General features: G+C 43.4%; 1 protein-coding gene across 4 annotated transcripts in view; it reads right to left on the reverse strand.

The window, feature by feature from the left end:
• Positions 1-22,515, reverse strand: part of INPP5K (inositol polyphosphate-5-phosphatase K) — a 103,005-nt gene that overhangs the window by 25,590 nt on the left and 54,900 nt on the right. For 3 of the 4 annotated variants that reach the window (XM_069761334.1, XM_069761335.1, XM_069761337.1), the window contains exons 5-11: positions 20,459-20,575; positions 17,718-17,893; positions 17,344-17,455; positions 12,496-12,605; positions 4,356-4,382; positions 1,372-1,564; positions 413-550 (exon numbers count right to left, since the gene is read on the reverse strand). In XM_069761334.1, the coding sequence (XP_069617435.1) occupies positions 413-550; positions 1,372-1,564; positions 4,356-4,382; positions 12,496-12,605; positions 17,344-17,455; positions 17,718-17,893; positions 20,459-20,575 (873 nt within the window). The remainder of the gene's footprint in view (positions 1-412; positions 551-1,371; positions 1,565-4,355; positions 4,383-12,495; positions 12,606-17,343; positions 17,456-17,717; positions 17,894-20,458; positions 20,576-22,515) is intronic. The other variant, XM_069761336.1, reaches the window with a different exon arrangement.

Raw genomic sequence — 22,515 nt, forward strand, 5'->3', positions numbered from 1 at the left:
TTTTAAGGGGCCTACATTTTCAGTTTTTATTCTTTTACTATTGATATAGTTGAAGAACAGTTTGGGATTAGTTTTACTCTCCTTAGCAATGTGCTTCTCTGTTTCCTTTTTGGCAGCTTTAATTAGTTTTTTAGATAAAGTATTTTTCTCCCTATAGTTTTTTAGAGCTTCAATGGTGCCATCCTGCTTTAGTAGTGCAAATGCTTTCTTTTTACTGTTAATTGCCTGTCTTACTTCTTTGTTTAGCCACATTGGGTTTTTCCTATTTCTAGTCCTTTTATTCCCACAAGGTATAAACCGCTTACACTGCCTATTTAGGATGTTCTTAAACATTTCCCATTTGTTATGAATGATCATAAGTGTCTACTGTCGGCTGATCTGATTTACACTAATGTCATGAACCATTACATACCCTATAGAGCCCAATCCAATCCCAGGTACTGCTGGGAAAATCCTTGCTCACGGAATAGCTGATGAGAGAGTCATGATCGGCGTTCCATTCTCCCTCGGCTGTCAGAGTAACTGATGGTGCGAGGATCAGAGGCTTCATCTACAAGTAATGTTACAGATTACTCAGATCATGAGAAAGTCATAGATTACTGCACTATTAGCCATCAACATTTTTTTTATGTGTCCAGTTCAGAAATCGTACATTACAGAAGTAAAGGGTTGCCATTTTACATGAGTGGTTTATTCCAAAATTGGATTTTTAAAAAGTTAATTGTATGTGATCGTCTCTTTCCATGGGAATCCACGTGACCTATAAGCAGGGCTGTGGGGTAAGCCAAACCTCCAACTCCTCAATTTCCATGACACAGACTCCACCAAAATGGACTCCAATTCCACAGCCCTGCATATAAGGATAAACTGCTGATCCAGCGTATCAAGTGGAATCACAATTGTCTTCACATTTTTATTTATCATACTTATGGATTTGCACAAAAAAAACTCTTCTCTTTTCAGACTAACCCTTTAAAGGTACCCTGACAGCTGATGCATGCTGTCCGATCTACAGGGAGCATATATCACACATGGTGTGCATGATTTCAGCCACGTATGTTTGACTCCAAGAGACTAGTTGGAGAGGAGCGGCGGCGGCTTCTCCCCACTCGCTCCACTTGAGCGACAGGCGTGCGTGTATAGGAAGAGATCCAAGGCAGCGTCAACCCGTCAAACATATCTGGATGAGATCATGCAGCCAGCGTCTGATACATGCTGTCCCTTTAGAAAAGCATGCGGAGATACACATCACACACTGTATACCACTAGTGGATAGCAACCCACTGCGCAGAAAAACAACCATAAATGAATTATATACAGCCCCAATGTTTATTAAGCATCAATACTTAGTGTAGTGTAGAAAGAATGCACCTGTACTGTGAAGGTTCCCGTTACCGGCTTGTGATCACTAATCCCGTAGCTCATATGACTTGTATACTTTTCTAAATGGACTTTTAAGATATGCTCAAAATCTGAGCCAGCAGCTTCATCTAATTCACTTTCTGAATCCTCTTTCAACTTCCACAGAATACGATCAGTCCAAGCTGGTTTGCGTTTTTTTCCACTAGAAAATATTAAATTATATATAGAAGGTTAATTGAAGAATCGTCACATCGTAAAAAAATCTGCTTTTCACCGTAGGTCACATGTACAGTGAGGCTCTTCACACTCCTGACTCTGCTCTGGACCCGTGAAAGGGGTTTTTAAACAGCAGAACACAACACAAACCTTTATACGCACAGCTGTAATGTAGCTCTGTTTTGGAATATATGGGGCCATTACAGAACCAAATTCATACAGAAGCATGCAGAAGGTTTTTTCTTTATAACAGATGCATTCTGTATGAACCCAAATAAAAAAAAGTCAGACTCCCATCTCCTGAATAGGAGGCAAGACCGCCTACAGATGGTGCCCAAAAGCAGGTCCTATAGCTTTGCACTAGGAAACTGTATAGGCCCATAGAATGCAGAAGAAGACTGTGCGCACAATACAGGGCGCTAAAGGTTTCATAGGAAGAAGGCCTCAAGGAAAGGTAAGGACTTCATCCGTTCACATGTTTGGTGCTGTGCAGTGGTTTTTGCTGTTGTGCCTTTGGAAAGATGTAGTCTAGAATGAATTGGGCTTAGTTTGGCACTGCTGGACTGCTGTCTGTGATGTAGAGATGTTGCCGGTCATGCCAAGACCTTTGCGTTTCGATAAACAAAAAATCTTGCAACTTTTGAAGTTTTCCACCAGTTTGAAGCAACTCTGCCAAAATGGGCATAGCTGGAGAGGAGGCATGGCGGAATGGGGTGCAACTATGCCAGGTCCATCAAATTTAGCAAAAGTGCTGGCACTTTATACTGTGCATGAATAGCATTTCTGGAGAGGCATATAATATTAATAAGATGCGCTAAATTCATTAAGTGGTGTGCGCCTCTAAATGAATCTGATGAATCGTATTCCAGTGAGCCCATCATTAAGATTGGCATTTTAGAAAACAAAAAGCAAAAACCATGCCTGGCTGCAATTGTGCTGCCAATGTCCGATTCATACTGCCCGTGGTCCAGGCAGTATGAATCTCATGACAGGTTAACGTGACTAGGATTTACTAAACGTTCCTACTGGAGGACCAAGGAAAATGAAAATTAAATATACTTTTATTATTTTCACGAAAGGATGCTACATGCATTGAGAATTTTCTACCTGCATAATTTATAGATAGCGACAACATACAATGAACAGGGACATGTAATTTATTGATAGGAGAGACTTGGATATTAAAGTTACACTTTGTGTTTGTTTTTTTTAATTCTGATGAATTGTTCTAGCACGAACCAAACTGATATACAATAATTCAATATTAGGATACAGCGGTCCACAAAGGCGAAAGCGGAGCAAAACGCCAACTTTCCTTCTAATCACAGAGTCTGCGGACGGCATTCTGTTGTGTAAGGCTGTTCAGTGGGGTCATGGCGTCATTTGAAGCAGAAGATGCATTAATCATTGTCCTGAAGCATCTTCATTGCAGTCTTCAATTGTTGTTGTTGAATGGGATTAGGCAGCCAACATTATTTAAAAAAAAAAAAAATCATATACCATAGTGGCGGCTTCAAAGATAAACAGCCTGAAAAATGCACCAGTAACTTATTTTAGGTGCTTCACAAATTTTGAAGAAAGAAGAGTTTTAAAGAAGTTACAAAAGACAAAACACATGCACAGCGAGCCTTTTTAATATTGCGGTGTATGTGCTCCTTATTGTTAACATTTATTGAGCACTTTCTCAGGTGAGTTACAGCAGTGCTGTGGAGTCGGAGTCGTGGAGTTGGAGCCCATTTTGGTGAAGTCGGAGTTGGTGCCATGGAAATTGAGGAGTCGGAGGTTTGGCTTACCGACTCAACAACCCTGATTACAGCCAGAATCCGCCTGAGTGAGCTTTAAAGACAAATACCCACATTTACATGCAGCCAATTAGCTGGATGGATGTAATACAGCTGGTAATTGGTGCTTGAGTTTGTGCTGGAAGTTACTGCTGTGAGAGGGGTAAGAAAGAGCTGCTTCATTCATCATCGCTACATGTTCACATAGTTGCTGCGTAAACTACACACTGAAAATGATGTAAATGCAGCTGCCGCTCTGACAGTCTCCAGCGGACCGAAAGCGATGGTGTCCCGACCACCAATTACAGGCCTCGTTATAAATACCAATCTGGCAAATACTGTTTAAGCAAAATTGCAGGAGCTGGTACTGAATTCCTGTGCATTAAAAAAAATATTTTCTTCTTGCTGCCATTTCCCAGTCAAGTTTAAAAATATACCATTTATGGTTTTCTTATGCTTGGCTTAAAAAAATCTGGTGATAAAAAAAATATAGAAAAAAGCACAGGGCATGTAAGCCAGTTTTCTTGGTGTAAGTTAAATCAGCATTTAGATTGGAAAACTCTGGCCACCCCCCACCCCACCATTGCATTTGCAAAGCCTTTAATTATCATTTTAATTTCTTGGTAAAAAAACAAACAAAACGAAATAAACCTAACTGTAAACTGGTAGATGTAATGTAACATACGGGTAAAAAAGTCATCCAATTGTGTACACAAAACGACAACAAATATGTGATAATAGAATATTGGGTAGTTTTAATATCCAAGATAAATTTTCTTAAAGTTGATGGTTTAGTAAAAATCAACATCTTAACAAAATGAATTTTTTTTTTTTTATTTCTAATGATTCAAAAAAGAAACAATACAAGGACAATATATAATCAGCGGAAGTAACACGTGGAATGGCATCTAGCACATGTTAGTATACGGTTGATTGTTTGATATTAGTACAATCTACAACTAGTTTTAGTAGGGAATGCCAAGGTTTCACTCTTACTTAAATCCCAATAGTGACTTCCTCCATCTAAAATTAAAGCATAGAAATCAGTACATACGAGACAAAAATAACATGGATACATAGTACATGTACTGCTCCTGAGCCTAAAATCATAGGTATGGGGAAGCAATTCTCTGTTCAGTAAGTGGACCACATTAAATGCCGCCAAACACATTAGATGGCTGTCAGTCGAACCACAATTGACCAATCATTTGGCCACAAGTCATCTCGGCTGGCCCTCCTATACACAAGAGAGCAGTCGCCAGATATGTCGGGCTGCTGCTTATGTCTGGGAGACAATAAGATGAACAGGCTAAAATCAGACATGCCGGGTAGATATTTCCCCCACACACATTAGACTGGCGGCTGAACTTGGTGATATTGACATTGCGTATGGCTTAGAAGACTCATATGGTTGATCGTGTACGTTCTAGACTTGTCTAAACCTGGCTTGATTTCTCCACAGTGATGAACAACCTATACTTGTCAGAAGGGTTCCTGGTCAATAAGCAGATTTAAAAGTATCTCTGGGGGAACAGGGTAAGCATAAAAATTTCCCTGAAGCCCCACCATGGAGAAATTAATGGGACTGCATAGTGTTATAAACACATAGCTGGTTTCTTTCAGAAACAATGCTACACAATGAAATTTATTGTTTTTGGTATTTCAGCTTAAATGCACTGACAGAAAAAGATCTGATCTGCAATACTGCACATAGCCTGTGGACAGGTGTGGTGCTGTTTTTGAATCCCTTCTCTTAATCCAAAAGTCCTTGGATATATCTGCAAGGAGAATCGATACTTCTTGGATCCTGGTCAGACGCCTCTCATTCAGCCAAACCAGATCTCCGCTTTGCACTGACGAGGGGCAGTACCCGAGACAGTGTCTGCAAATTGAGATTCTGGTTCGCCTTTTATCCTAAGTCACGTGACAAGGCTCGTTAAAGGGTCGACATTGACTGTTAGGATTGCTACTTCCAATAGGTGGCATTAGAGTTCTAGTCCTCTTCCTCTCTGAAGAAACAATTTGGATGTATGAAAATAAAATTTCTAAATTAAAAAACCCTTATATATGTTTTGCCTACAATAATACATTCAGTAAATAAACAGTAAGAGTTAATCAACATCTGCATAAAATCTGCAGTAATAGGTCATAATTAAAATAAGGATTTTTTTGTACACACCGTATAATCCTCTTCTCCGAGCCACTCATTGGGGGACACAGAACCATGGATGTTATGCTGCTGTCGCTAGGAGGCTGACACTAAGTTGAGACAAAAAAGTTAGCTCCTCCCCTGCAGTATACACCCTCATGCTGGCTTCCAGAGACCCAGTTCAGTGTAAAAGCAGTAGGAGATCATTAACAACATATAACATAATATTAGACAATAACATGTCAGAGTAAGCCAAAAGCCAAAAAAGGAACGAGCCATAAGGCTAACAGGGTGGGTGCTGTGTCCCCCCCAATGAGTGGCTCGGAGAAAAGGATTTTACGGTGAGAACACAATAATCGCTATTTCTCCTTCGCCACATTGGGGGACACAGAACCATGGGATGTCTCAAAGAGGTTCCTGGGTGGGGAACAATATAACCAAATACCTCCGTGTACCCACTGACTATAAATGTGCAACGGCCGCTTGCAGAATACGTCTGCCAAGGGCCGCATCTGCAGAAGAGTGAGTGTGGATATTGTAGTGCTTCGTGAAAGTATGCAGGCCGGACCATGTTGCGGCCTTGCAAACCTGCTCTGCCGATGTCTGGTGCCGAATGGCCCAGGAAGTACCCACCAACCGAGTTGAGTGTGCCCTAATCCTCGCCGGGATAGGTCTGCCCCTGACCCGATAAGATTCTTGAATAGCTGATTGGATCCATCTGGCTATCGTGGCTTTAGAAGCGGCTAAACCCTTTCTGTAACCCTCAGGGAGCACAAAGAGGGAGTCCGATTTGCGGAAGGGGGCAGTCCTAGAAATGTACCTCCTGAGAGCCCTTACCACGTCCAAGGTGTGAAGGGCCTTTTCAACACTATGTCTTGGCTGTGGGCAGAAGGAGGGAAGAACGACATCTTCATTAAGGTGGAAGGATGAAACCACCTTGGGAAGAAAAGACTGAGATGGACGTAGGACCACTTTGTCCTGGTGGAAGGAAAGGAAGGGCGCCCGGCAGGACAGGGCGGCCAACTCAGACTCGCCTGATAGAGGTTACTGCCACAAGGCAGGCGACCTTCCAGGAGAGAACAATCAGCGAGACATCTTGCAGAGGATCAAAAGGGGACTTCTGAAGAACACTCAGGACCAAATTGAGATCCCAGGTCTCTAACGGCATTCTATAGGGGGGTACTACGTGGGAGACCCCTGTACAAAAGTCCTGACTTGCAAGTTAGCAGCAATCTTACGTTGGAACAACACGGATAATGCCGAGATCTGACACTTAAGGGAACTAAGCTCCAGACTGGAATCCAAGCCGGACTGGAGAAATTCCAGAATGGAGGGAATTGAAAAAACGAGAGGAGGATGTCCACGGAGCCTGCACCAGGTGCGGTGATAGATGCGAGCGGAAGACATCTTGCGAGCGCTTATCATGGTGGCAATGACTTGCTGGGAGAAACCAGCTTGAGTTAAGATCTAGGTTTCAACAGTCAAGCCGTTAAACGTAGGGCCCCTGAGCTCTGGTGGTAGATCGGCCCTTGGCGAAGCAGATCTGGGTGATCTGGTAGCCGCCAGGGAATGTCGGATACGAGTTGATCGAGCTCCGCGTACCACGCGCGACGTGGCCAATCTGGGGCGACTAGGATCAAAGGAACCCCCTCCATCTTGATTTTTCAGATTACCTTTGGTAGTAAAGGAAGCGGAGGAAACACGTACGGGAAGTGGCACCGATGCCATGGGGATATAAGTGCGTTCACCCCGATGGCCTGGGGATCCCGAGAACATGCTATGAAATTGGGAACTTTTGCATTCAGTCTGGACGCCATCAGATCCACGTCCGGAGTCCCCCAGCGAAGGCAAATCTGCTGGAAGACCCCCATACATCTCCTCCCTCATTTCTGTCTATTGGCCTAACCGACTGCTGCGCTCTGCAAATGACTTTCGACTAACCTCTGCACTAATCCGTACCTCCCACTCCAGACTCCAAGACTTCTCCTGTGCTGTGCCAATGCTCTGGAATGCTCTACCCCAAGATATTAGGACCATCCAAAATTTGCATAGTTTTAGGCACTCGCTCAAAACACATTTGTCCAGAGCGGCCTATCACATACAGTAATCAGTCATTTTATGTCTGTGTGTGTGTAGCCCATTCACTATCTCCATCTCTCCCCCACCCCCTGAAGATGGCTGGACCATCATTGTAAATACATCATTGTAAATACACACCTGTACTTTGTATCTCCCCCACCTCATTGTAGATTGTAAGCTCTCACGAGCAGGGTCGTTTTATTTCGCTTTAATTATTGTATTGTTAACGTTGTTACTGTTTGTGCTTGAAACTGTTAAACTGTAAAGCGCCGCAGAATATGACCTCCGGATGCAGTTCCCACTCCCCTAAGGCGAGACCGTGATGGCTGAGAAAGTCCGCCGCCCAGTTCTCGACACCTGGAATGTGCACTGCAGAAATGGTGGAGTGGTTGTTCTCGGCCCAACGGAGAATGTGGGAGACCTCCCGCATCGCCGCCCTGCTATGGGTACCCCCATGATGGTTTATGTATGCCACAGCTGTGATGTTGTCTCATTGAATTCTAATTGGGTGACCCGTGAGGAGGAAGTGGAAACATCTCAGGGCAGATCTGATCGCTCGAATCTCCAAGATGTTTATCGGAAGTCTCCACTTCCGAATCGTCCAACGCCCCTGGGGGCTGTGGTGGCGAAATACTGCTCCCCAACCGAGCAGACTGGCGTCAGTAGTCACCACCAGCCAGTGAACTGGGAGAAAAGACCTCCCCTGGCTGAGAGATGATTCCAAAGTCCACCATTTGAGCGCTTGCCTGATCCGCGGGGACAGAGGACATGTTCGATCGAGGGATAAGGGACTCCTGTCCCAAATGTCCAGCAGAGCCTGTTGTAAGGGGCGGAGATGCAGCTGGGTGAAGGGAACCGCTTCCACTGCGGCCACCATTTTCCCCAGGATCCTCATGGCAAACCGAATGGAATGAGGAAAGGGACGACAAAGCGTTCGGGTTTCCTGCTGAAGCGCTTGGGCCTTGGACCGAGGAAGCAGGACCAGCCCCTTGGAGGTGTCCAGGATCATGCCTAGGAAGGAGATCCGTTGGGCTGGAACGGGGGGAGGACTTTTCCAAGTTGATCAGCCAGTCCAGGTGTGAAAGAGTATCAAAGGTAATGCAGACGCTTGCTTCGCAGGCATGATAGGATGGACCTTTGATCAGGAGGTCGTCTAAATATGGTAACACGACCACTCCTCGGGAGTGAAGAATGGCCATGACCGCTGCCATGACCTTTGTGAATACCCTGGGCGCGGTGGCAAGGCCGAAGAGTAAGGTCGTGAATTGAAAATGGTCTTTCTGGATGGCAAAACGCAGGAACCTTTGATGTGGCGGGAAGACTGGGATATGGAGATAAGCATCTTTGATTTCTATTGATGCTAGAAACTCTACTCTCTCCATTGAGGACATGACTGACCGGAGGGATTCCATCACGAAGTGCAGGACCTTCACATACTGGTTTAGGAGCTTTAGATCCAAAACAGGGCGCACAGTCCCGTCCTTTTTTGGAACGACGAAGAGGTTTGAGTAAAAACCTCTGAATCTCTCGTGTTCTGGAACCGGAACAATGACCCCGTTTCAGTGGAGAGATTCGATGGTGCGGTGAAGTGCGCGAGACTGAGCTCCTGAACTTGGGAGACGAGAGGGGAAAAACCATGCCGGAGGGGAGGCGGAGAATTTTATTTTGTAACCAGAAGACACCAGGTCTCTGACCCATTCGACGTGGATGATGGAAAGCCAGACATGTTGAAAGAGAAGCAGGCGTCCGCCTACTTTGGTGGTGTCGACCGGAAAACTCCCAGAGTCATTGTGAAGGAAATCTGGAGGGCCTGGATCCCCAGGTTCTGGGTTACCTAGGCTTACCTCGCCATGACCGATTCGGCCTGTATGAAGGCCGAGGGTCTCTCTCTCTGTACGTGGAGATCGTTCTGATCTCGACGAGGCTGTGGAGGTGGACCAGAATGGGCTACTGCGAAAGGGCCGAAAGCGAAAATGTTGCTGACGCTGAAGAGCAGTTTTAGGCCTGTGCTGCGGGAGAAATTTGCTTTTCCCACCTGTAGCATCGGAAATAAGCTAGTCTAATTTTTCTCCAAAGAGACATCCGCTCTGAAAAGGCAGAGAAATCAAAGACTTTTCAGAAGAGGAATCTGCGCGCCACTTTCTAAGCCAATGTTCCCCCAACTCCAGTCCTCAAGAGCCACCAACAGGTCGTGTTTTCAGGATTTCCTTAGTATGGCCCAGGTGATGGAATTGTTGCCTGTCTAGATTATGGAGTTCTCACCTGGGCATTACTAAGGAAATCCTGAAAACATGACCCGTTGGTGGCTCTTGAGGACCGAACTTGGGGAAATCTGCTCTAAGCCATAGTGCTCTCCTAATGGTGACGGCGTTTGAGGCAGCAATTGTAGCACATAGTCTCCAGCCATAACAATTTGTTTGGCGAGATCCGCCGCCTCAGACAGAATAGCCTGGTCCTGAATGGATTTTGCAAGGGCATCTGCCCAGAAAACCATTGCTTTTGCGACCCATGCCGCAGTGAAGGAAGGGGATAGAGAGGAACCTGAGGCTTCATATACTGAGCGAGCCAGGGAATCTATTTGGCGTTCTGTGGGATTTTTAATCGAAGCCCCATCAGGTACGGATAAAAGCGTTTTGGTAGCCAAACGCAATACCGGAGGATCTAATAGTGGAGGTTACGCCCAATCTTTGACAAGATCTGCGGAAAAGGGATACTTCGCTTCCAGGGCCTTTTTTCCCCTAAAGCGCTTATCCGGTTGCTCCCTGTGTCGCCGGACTATATCTAAAAAATCCGGATGAGAGGCGAACACCCTATGGGATCGCTTGGTTCTTTTAAAAGATACCGCGTGATCTGGAGCCGAATTAGGGTCATCATCAACCTTTATCGCGTGATTGACAGCTTCAATGAGGGAATCCACAGTTGATTGAAACTCCGGAGAATCCGGGTCCAAGGATGCCTCAGACTCATACTCAGAATTATGATCGCTGCGAATCTCTGGAGAGGGTTGAGCGAGATGTAGAGCTACCAGAGGCTGAATGGCGTGGTGAATGCTCAGGAGAGGCCCCTGCTGGCCGATGATTCCCCTATAAGGGAAGGGTCTCTTAACCAAGGTAGACGAGTGCCCCGCTTCCCAGAGGGGTGATGAAGGGATTCAATCGCTTTGGCCAATGAAGCCATGGATCGTGACAGTGACGCGGCCCACTCCGGGGGCTAGATACACTGGGGTCGGTAGTGGCGGAGGGCTCCTGGGCACATTGGGCATCACAGTTTGAGCAGAAAGGGGAGCTTTGAGGCCGAGGGAGATGAGCCTGGCAGGTAGTACACGCAGTGAAAAAGGTGGTATGTACCTTTGTAGCCTTTTTAGACCTTGACTGCGACACGATGTACCCCAATATAAGTAAAAAACACTGCTAGTGGAAGTGATGTGGGGTAAAGCTGCAGGGAAGCACCTAGTGCAGTCTCCTTACCCAGGTCCTGTGTGCCGCAATCTGATGATGATGGTGCTGAGGAGAAGACCGACATCCAGGAGAGAGACACGTGCAGAAGGTGGCAGAGCTGCTATGCAGTGGGGAAAGATGGTTGCCGAGAGCTGGGAGGTAGTCTCGCAAGGAGCGAGAAGCGCCTGGTATGGGGCGGAGCCACAAGAGTGATATGAACGGTGGGCGGGGCCTATCGGGATGCGACCTGCACTAGGCCGAAGCCGGGGACTAAATTTATGGCTTTGGCCGGCACGCATCCGCGGACCACCAGGAAAGATGCCGCAGAGCCCTGTGGAGTCCCTGCAGCTATGGAGCCCTCCTATGACCGCCGGAAAACAACCCCTCCCGGGTGGCACTTACCCCGATATGAAGGAGATGGCAGATGCCGCAGGACAGAGCTGTGCCCGGGGTAGTCAGGACGGTGCAGGGTTGGGGGAGCCTCCATCCACCATCCCCTTAAAAGGGGGGTGGAGAGGAACCGTCCGCCTCCTTCCATCATCCGCTTTTTTCAGTGGTGATGCAGTGGAGGCTACACGGACACCACGATGGAGGGTGCCTCTGAGCATCCGAGGGTATAACCTGGTGGGCAGGGCAAAATGTCCGGCAATAGGCCTGGCTGCAGAAGAGGATCCGTGGAGGTGACACTCCATGTGCTCGTCTGTTGAGGAGGGGAGATCGGTGCCCCTGAAGGGGCCCGTCGCCCCTAGAATCAGCCCAGGCAGTGGCATACTACGTCGCAGGAGAGGATACAGAGAATCGACACTCTCCGTGCTCGCCAGTTATTGGTTCGGGGAGATCGGAGCCTTGAAAGGTTCCGTCGCCCCTTCATCTGGGTAAAAAGGTGAAATAGTAAAAAAAAAAATCAAAAAATAAGAGAAATTCTGATCTGAATAGTAGACCCTATGTGCCTCCTACAGACACTAAGCTTGAACTGGGTCTCTGGAAGCTAGCATGAGGGTGTATACTGCAGGGTAGGAGCTAACTTTTTTGTCTCAACTTAGTGTCAGCCTCCTAGCGACAGCAGCATAACACCCATGGTTCTGTGTCCCCCAATGTGGCGAAGGAGAAAAGTCACTAAACTTTTAACAATTTTTTTTTTATATATAATTTTAGGTCCTTTAATTGCTTGTGGATCGGCAGGGGTCCAGGTCCTGAAAGTCCACAGCTTCTATTACATCCAAGCTGCGCACTTCTCAGCGATCCTTTGAACAATCGGTGAGCGTACCAGAAAAAGGACAACCACCGATCTGCAGGCAATTAAAAAGAATAAAAAAATATAAAGATAAAATTGCTAAAAAGTTTAGCCACACTTTAAAGTTTACGCTATCTTATAGATCATGCCATTAGACATGTAGGGACTAATCGCATGCACCAGACTGTGAATTTACACTTTTTTCTTTATAACCGTACATTTTGCTGATAACTTTACCTTGTATCATACACATCCGAGTTCAAGTCAAATTTGTACGTTGGCTTAAACTTCAGTGGCCCCTCCAAAAATCCCTGGAGAAATCGTTCTTTCTTCTTTGCAATATTTAACTATAAAAGCAGAAAAAAAGCCTTTGGGTAAAAATTGATGACGTTTTTTCTCACCAATTTTTTCGTTTTCCAAACCTGCAGCAGCCCAGTTGTGATACCACAACACACAAGCTGCCAGTACATGGTGTGAGTTGTAGTTTCACAAAAGCTGTAATGCCGCAGGTTGCCGACTCATGACTACAGAATTGATTTATATGACGACTGTGCACGTCAGAGTATGGATAACAGCAAAACAAAATTACTAATTACGGAAATGTTTATCAAATAGTAAATAAGTGATTTAAATCCAAAATATTATTATTAATGTACCAAAAAATTGCAAACGTATATCAGTTGTGGTGCAGCCAGTAGTCTTACGTCAAACCTGCATAACTTCTTCCATCACTTTGCCCGGATCCTAGATTTTTTTTTTCCTTAAGCATTTTCAAAAATCTAAATTCCAAGGCTCTTCCTGATGTAATGCTCCCTCTACTAGGATGGACTTTCTTGCTTTCCACCTCTACTATTGGCCCTCGACTAGAAATCTTGACATTTTCTACTACTTCTCTATCATTTAGCTTGAATGTCACCTTCCGTCTACGATTTCCTACACAGTAATAGACCCGTGATTACAAACCTTATTAGTATGGGGACCCTCTAAAACGTTTCTAGTTTCCAGGGAACTTCTACTCCCATAACTGTCTCAAAGTAGGTAGAAAAGGGGGCCCGGTAGAGAAGGGGGCCGTAAAGCCTTGTACCTTTCTCGCCCAGAGCTATAATCTGGATTGTCTCCTGTACCATAATGTTACAGGTCATGTGTTCTGCAAAAACAGCATAGAAAACACTGCTCTAGATGGATTTTTTTGAGACCAAACAGGATTCTGAACATATACCGTGTGTCGTTATTAAAAAAAAAAAAAAAAAAAAAAAAAAAAATATATATATATATATATATATATATATATATATATATATATATATATATATATATATATATATATATATATATATATATATATATATATATATATATATATATATATATATTATAAGAATACCATGCTTTAAATACTAACATGAAATAATTCAGGGGGTTCTACAGGATTCTAAAAGAAATGTCTGCTCCCCCCCCCACCCCCCGAAACAGTGCCACAACCGACCACAGGTTCTGTATGGTACGGAATAACATTTATTCGCTTCAAATGAGTGAAGGTGTAATTTCACACACCACAGATGGAGAAGTGTGGTACTCTATATAAAAAAAAAGACTTCCACATTTTTTTTAATCCAGTACATCTCCTCCAAAAGGAAACCGTTATGAAAAAAAAAGAACCTGTTAAGTTTTTGTGGTACATGTATTTTTTTATTTTTTTTTAAATGTGGGAATTGTCTTTTGAGATAATGATTTTTATTAAAAAAAATAAAAAATTAGTAATCTGGCAATTCTCACACTGGGGATTTTTTTTTTATAGACTTTTTCTTCTTGAGTTTTCAGCAACAGCTTTTACCAGTCTCAATATCATCAGGTGGCAAGGACAGGTAATACCTCTATACACAACTGATAAAGGGTCCACCTATCACAATAGGCAATGCCAAAGCTGATCCTGCCTCATCCCTTCATAATGATGTTTGCACATGCTCATTAAACTCTTCAGAAGATAGGCTGGAGGTCTGGCCATTGAGGCTATGTACACATATCATTTCCTGAAACAAAAGGTTGTACATGTACATACATACATATATATATATATATATATATTTTTTTTTTATTATATATATATATATATATATATATATATATATATATATATATATATATATATATATATATATATATATATATATATATATCTATATCTATATCTATATCTATATATATACACAGTTAGGTCCATATATATTTGGACAGAGACAACATTTTTCTAATTTTGGTTATAGACATTACCACAATGAATTTTAAACAAAACCATTCAGATGCAGTTGAAGTTCAGACTTTCAGCTTTCATTTGAGGGTATCCACATTAAAATTGGATGAAGGGTTTAGGAGTTTCAGCTCCTTAACATGTGCCACCCTGTTTTAAAAAGGGACCAAAAGTAATTGGACAGATTCAATAATTTTAAATAAAATATTCATTTTTAGTACTTGGTTGAATACCCTTTGTTGGCAATGACTGCCTGAAGTCTTGAACTCATGGACATCACCAGACACTGTGTTTCCTCCTTTTTGATGCTCTGCCAGGCCTTCACTGCAGTGGTTTTTAGTTGCTGTTTGTTTGTGGGCCTTTCTGTCTGAAGTTTAGTCTTTAACAAGTGAAATGCATGCTCAATTGGGTTGATATCAGGTGACTGACTTGGCCATTCAAGAATATTCCACTTCTTTGCTTTAATAAACTCCTGGGTTGCTTTGGCTTTATGTTTTGGGTCATTGTCCATCTGTAGTATGAAACGGCGACCAATTAGTTTGGCTGCATTTGGCTGGATCTGAGCACACAGTATGTCTCTGAATACCTCAGAATTCATTCAGCTGCTTCTGTCCTGTGTCACATCATCAATAAACACTAGTGACCCAGTGGCACTGGCAGCCATGCATGCCCAAGCCATCACACTGCCTCCGCCGTGTTTTACAGATGAGGTGGTATGCTTTGGATCATGAGCTGTACCACGCCTTCTCCATACTTTTCCCTTTCCATCATTCTGGTAGAGGTTGATCTTGGCTTCATCTGTCCAAAGAATGTTCTTCCAGAACTGTGCTGGCTTTTTTAGATGCTTTTTAGCAAAGTCCAGTCTAGCCCTCTTATTCTTCATTCTTATGAGTTGCTTGCACCGTGCAGTGAACCCTCTGTAGTTACTTTCATGCAGTCTTCTCTTTATGGTAGATTTGGATATTGATACGCCGACCTCCTGGAGAGTGTTGTTCACTTGGTTGGCTGTTGTGAAGGGGTTTCTCTTAACCATGGAGATTATTCTGCGATCATCCACCACTGTTGTCTTCCATGGGCGCCCAAGTCTTTTTGCATTGATGAGTTCCCCAGTGCTTTCTTTCTTTCTCAGGATGTACCAAACTGTAGATTTTGCCACTCCTAATATTGTAGCATTTTCTCGGATGGGTTTTTTCTGCTTTCGCAGCGTAAGGATGGCTTGTTTCACCTGCATGGAGAGCTCTTTTGACCGCATGTTTACTTCACAGCAAAATCTTCCAAATGCAAGCACCACATCTCAAATCAACTCCATGCCTTTTATCTGCTTAATTGAGAATGACATAGCGAAGGGATTGCCCACACCTGTCCATGAAATAGCCTTGGAGTCAATTGTCCAATTACTTTTGGTCCCTTTAAAAACAGGGTGGCACATGTTAAGGAGCTGAAACTCCTTAATCCTTCATCCAATTTTAATGTGGATACCCTCAAATGAAAGCTGAAAGTCTGATCTTCAACTGCATCTGAATTGTTTTGTTTAAAAATCATTGTGGTAATGTCTGTAACCAAAATTAGAAAAATGTTGTCTCTGTCCAAATATATATGGACCTAATATATATATATATATATATATATATATATATATATATATATATATATATATATATATATATATATATATATATATATATATATATATATATATATATACATACATACACACACACTATATAATTGTCTATGCCTATGGGCATCACTTGTAAAAAAATGTAATGTTATAAAAATAATAAAAAAAACAAAAAACCTGCTATACTCACCCTCCGTTGTCCGCTGAGCCGCTCGCGCCTGTCGCCATCTTCCGTACCCAGCGATTCATTGCGAAATTACCCAGAATACTTAGCGGTCTCGCGAGACCGCTGAGACCGCTAAGTCATCTGGGTACTTTCGCAATGCATCCTAGGAACGGAAGATGGCGCCAGCCGCGTGTGTATCGCCGGTGCTCCGCTGGATCCCAGGGGTGAGTATATAACCATTTTATATTTTCATTATTTTTTTAACAGGGATATGGTGCCCACACTGCTGTACACTACGTGGGCTGTGTTACATACCGCGTGGCTCTGTGCTGTATACTACATAGGCAGTGTTATATACTATGTGGGCTGTGTGATAAACTCCGTGGGCTGTGCTAGATATTACGTGGCCACTGTTATATACTGCGTGGGCTGTGCTTTATACTACGTGACTGGGCAGTATACTACGTGGCTCTGTGCTGTATATTACATGGCTGGGCAATATACTACGTGGCTCTGTGCTGTATACTACGTGGCTGGGCAATATACTACGTGGCTGGGCAATATACTACTGGGCAATATACTACGTGTCTGTGCTGTATACTACGTCGCTGGGCAATATACTACGTGACTGGGAAATATACTACGTCGTTGGGCAATATACTACATGGGCTGTGCAATATACTACTGGGCAATATACTATGTCACTGGGCAGTATACTACGTGGGCTGTGCAATATACTACGTGGACAAGCATATTCTAGAATACCCGATGCGTTAGAATCGGGCCACCATCTAATATATGTATGTATATATATGTATATATGTATATATATATATATATATATATATATATATATATATATATATATATATATATATATATATATATATATATATATATATATATATATATATATATATATACACATACATACACACACGCATATACACACACACACACACACTCTAAAAACACAAGACGCTGTTTTAATCAATAGGTAATTTTCTGATGATAGTTTCCCTTTAAGTTGAAGAGGCAGGGATGGCTTACCTGGTCCTTTTCCCAAAGTAGGTTATATCGATTGCTATTCACAACTTCTCTAATAAAGTGAATTCCAAATTCCACAATCCGGAAGTTGAGGTCCCCAAACCAGAACACAGCACTACGTGGTAGAACAAAACAGACATTTTGGTGTTTAGGAGGGTTTCAAAATGCCTTAAAAGCCATAAAACGTCATTTTAGTGATTGTGCAAACAGGACTATTTCTGTGAACACTACTGTCAGACGTAATTGGTGGTTTCCCAATGAAACACTTTATTTTGTCATTTGATGCATTTAATTTGGAGATATGCAGGGGCGTCACTTATTCTATGTAGGTTTGCCCGCAGCAATAGCTGTGCTGAATATTTAATGTGCTGACTTACTCATGATCCAAAATGCTGCCGACGCTTTCCCCATCAAACTGCTGCGTCTCAAGCATCTTCTCAAAGTCATCCAGCCTCTGGTTCGTGTTGTCCATGTGAGCAGGCAAATGGCAATTCACGAAGCAGAGCATGTGGCCATACACAGACAGGCGTACCGTCACCCCTCCTTTATTGCCCTAGTGGGTAGAAATATAATCAAAATCCATTACTGGGTCACAAATTGTAAAAAATGTACAAATAAAGGGAGACAGTTGTTTGCTAAAAAAAAATGTATAGAAATATTGAGAGTCCTTTAACAGGAGCGGATTGCAGGGAACATACAATATAGTGTAGAAAAATATTATAGTGAATATGAAAGGTATTTTTTTGTGGATCTTCACTAACATTTAGCCACAAAGTTAAATGGAACAAATCTTAATTAATGGGGAATTTTCACCTTGGATATTTATGGCAGATGTGATAAATGTCTAAAGGATGCAGGTATCAACTATGTGACACACGTATCATTGAAATGGGGGTCCCCTGACCCTTGTCCCAGCTTAGGTGATCCCACACAAATGAATAGATATGCACACTTATATGGGCACCTCTCCATTCACTCGACTTCTGGATGCTGTGCACCAATGGGGACCCCTATTCTGAAGACAGAAGGGGATCCTAGGGAAGGGAATACCCCTTTAATTTACAAATGGGGTCAACTCAAACTGAAAAGGCACAGAGAAACTCCACTGAAGTGATACAAATGCCAACTGGTCCCTATGTAGGGTGACAATCCCCCACCGTCTCTCTTACCTAGGTTAGGCTGTGTGCACACTGGCCTTACGACTTTTGGTTAGAGCAGAGACACACACTGTGACAGATCTGTTTTCCAAAAAACCCTAATGCCCAATGACAAACCTCATTGACTAAGAAGTATTTATGGCTGCACTGCGGACCAACAATCCTGCCAGAAAGTTTGGTGACATCCCAATAGAATTCCTGAACAATATTGTGAGCCTGCAGGTTAATAGCTTTCTGACACCATGTGGCACAGAGAGCCCCACTGCCGGGAGGAAATGAGCTTTATTCCCCCCGGCAACGTTCAGCTTCCAGTCATCGGGGTGGCGCCAGCACGAGTTCAGTCTCCGCTCTGTGTATAGAGCACAGCAGCTGTAAACACACCAGCGGCACTGACTGACAGCCAGCTCGTAATTAGGTCCGGCTGTCAGTCAGCACCGGTGGTGCGGCTACATCCGCTGCTCTCTATACACAAAATGGTGAAAAATAATTCCAAGTGTACAATAATGTAAAAAAAAACAAACAAACCATAACTCCACTGTTGTTTTTTGGGGTTTTATTGTGAAGACATTCATTGACTTTGCAACAGGTCAGAACAGTTACAACAATATCAAACTCATATAATTATTATTAAGGTAACTTGGTTTGTGTCTCCACTTTTTCAGACCCGTAACAATTCAACTTTATTGCTGATGGACTCATGTACGGGCTTGTTTTTTTGTGTGGCAATCTGATGTTTTAATTAACACCATTTTGAGGTAAACAAAATGTTTTGATTTGGCATAAACCAAACAATAGCAACGCTGGCATTTCTATTTATTCTTTTTTTTTTCTTTCCCGGTGTTTAATGTAGAATTTAATTATTTTGATCAAATGGACTTTTACAGACATTATGATACCAAATATGTTTGTTCACTTAAACTTTTATATTTTTTAAAACATTTTTTTCAAATTACTTTATTATTTAGTTCCCTTACTACATTATTGCAGTATATATTGAACTGGTTTCTACTTCTGCTCAGCCACAGGCTGGGCTTCATAGAAGGACTAATTTGACAATGATTAGGGCATTTAGAAAGCCCCCAGCTGCCATGGAAACTCATTGGCACCCCATAAGCATATCATGGGGAGATAGTGGTGTGTGTGGTTCACCTTCCGATTTCTGGGGGTCCAACCATGGTGGCCCCCACAGAGAGCCAGGGCTCTGAACAGACCCTCCTCCCGGCTGAATGGAGCGGAGGTCAATAATGCGGACTACTGCACCATTCATTCTCATTAGAAGCACCGGAGATTGCTGAGCACAGCGCTCAGCTGATATTCGGTGCTACTATTAGAATGGTGCAGTAGTACACATCATCAACCATGGCTCCATTCAGCCTGAGCTTTTCAGATTCCCAGTTCTCAGGATCGGTGGTGGGCCAAGGTGCTTGGAATCTCAGTGATCAGAACTTTGGATAGGAGATAAATTTCAAACTTGACAACACCTTTAAAATGGCACTGTCAGGGATTGACAGCACCATGGAAATGGTTAAACATGAGCAAATGGAGCTAGCACCAGTCGGTGCTATTACAGGTAATCGCTGGCTGTATAACACAGCCGTCACCTGCCGTGTACTGCACCATACACCCACCGTGCCAGTATGACATATAGTGACATTACATGATCTGAAACAGGTTAAGATCCCCATTCTGTGCATCAGTAGGGGTTTCAGCAGTGAACTCCTAGCGATCAGCAAGTTATCAACTATCCATGTGATAGATGATAACTTGCAAAATTAAAACAGACCATAATGCAGTGCTGGACCTGCTGCACGATGGAGCTGATTTACTATAATGGAGTTGGTCTGGTACCGCCATGGTACAGCTGCACAAGTTGCAATTCTTCAAACTGACAAACCTGCAGCAAAAGATCCTAATGGACCCTCCCAATAGAGATGTGGACATACAATGTCTGCGGCACTTACCCAATAGCCATAGAGCCCAGTGCGGATGTAATTGCTGCGAATGTCCTGTATGAAGGGAATGTGCTTGTGCTTTACAAACGTTAACAGGAGGAGACCCTGCATTCGAATAGCTGAAATCTAAGAGAATAAAATGAAGAATTATATTCATTGTAAGCTGTGAAGTGAAAGCAGGAGGTGCATATTAGATTATAAGGCCTGGGTATTGGTGAGACATAAAAGCGGGTCTGTCTCAGCCATAACTTATGTACTTCATAACTGCATCCTCCATACAGCCGCCCTCCATTACTGTTTTAGCCGGTCTACATGAACTGTTCAGGTTGTTTTGAAAGAATAAGGGAATAAAATTTGCATGGTGTTAAAAATGAGACTTTAAGGGTATGTGACAAATTGTTATATGCCTAAAATTGAAAAGTGCTTTGTAATTTTAAAGTTAGAATGCAACTTTGCTAATTATTTCTTACTAGATGGTGGCCCGATTCTAACGCATCAGGTATTCTAGAATATGCATGTCCACATAATATATTGCCCAGTCACGTAGTATATTGCCCAGTCACGTAGTATTTTGCCCAGTCACGTAGTACAATGCTCCATGCAGTTATGGCCCCATAGATGCCCCATATAATGCTCCATGCAGTTATGGCCCCATATATGCCCAATATAATGCTCCATGCAGTTATGGCCCAATAGATGTCCCATATAATGCTCCATGCAGTTATGGCCCCACAGATGTCCCATATAATGCTCCATGCAGTTATGGCCCCATAGATGCCCCATATAATGCTCCATGCAGTTATGGCCCCATAGATGTCCCATATAATGCTCCATGCAGTTATGGCCCCATAGATGCCCCATATAATGCTCCATGCAGTTATGGCCCCATAGATGTCCCATATAATGCTCCATGCAGTTATGGCCCCATAGATGCCCCATATAATGCTCCATGCAGTTATGGCCCCATAGATGCCCCATATAATGCTCCATGCAGTTATGGCCCCATAGATGCCCCATATAATGCTCCATGTAGTTCATTATGGCGCCATAGATGCCCCATATAATGCTCCATGCAGTTATGGCCCCATAGATGCCCCATATAATGCTCCATGCAGTTATGACCCCATACATGTCCCATATAATGCTCCATGCAGTTATGGCCCCATAGATGCCCCATATAATGCTCCATGCAGTTATGGCCCCATAGATGCCCCATTTAATGCTCCATGCAGTTCATTATGGCCCCATAGATGCCCCATATAATGCTCCATGCAGTTCATTATGGCCCCATAGATGCCCCATATAATGCTCCATGCAGTTATGGCCCCATAGATGCCCCATATAATGCTCCATGCAGTTATGGCCCACTAGATGCCCCATATAATGCTCCATGCAGTTATGGCCCACTAGATGCCCCATATAATGCTCCATGCAGTTATGGCCCCATAGATGCCCCATATAATGCTCCATGCAGTTATGGCCCCATAGATGCCCCATATAATGCTCCATGCAGTTGTGGCCCCATAGATGGCCCATATAATGCTCCATGCAGTTATGACCCCATAGATGCCCCATATAATGCTCCATGCAGTTATGGCCCCATAGATGCCCCATATAATGCTCCATGCAGTTATGGCCCCATAGATGCCCCATATAATGCTCCATGCAGTACATTATGGCCCCATAGATGCCCCATATAATGCTCCATGCAGTTATGGCCCCATAGATGCCCCATATAATGCTCTATGCAGTTATGGCCCCATAGATGCCCCATATAATGCTCCATGCAGTTATGGCCCCATAGATGCCCCATATAATGCTCCATGCAGTTCATTATGGCCCCATAGATGACCCATATAATGCTCCATGCAGTTATGGCCCCATAGATGCCCCATATAATGCTCTATGCAGTTATGGCCCCATAGATGCCCCATATAATGCTCCATGCAGTTATGGCCCCATAGATGCCCCATTTAATGCTCCATGCAGTTCTTTATGGCCCCATAGACGCTCCATACAGCATTGTGCCACATGTAATGCTGCTGCTGCTGCAATAAAAAAAAAAA

Source organism: Ranitomeya imitator, chromosome 3 (genome assembly GCF_032444005.1).
Source record: "Ranitomeya imitator isolate aRanImi1 chromosome 3, aRanImi1.pri, whole genome shotgun sequence".
NCBI lineage: Eukaryota > Metazoa > Chordata > Amphibia > Anura > Dendrobatidae > Ranitomeya > Ranitomeya imitator.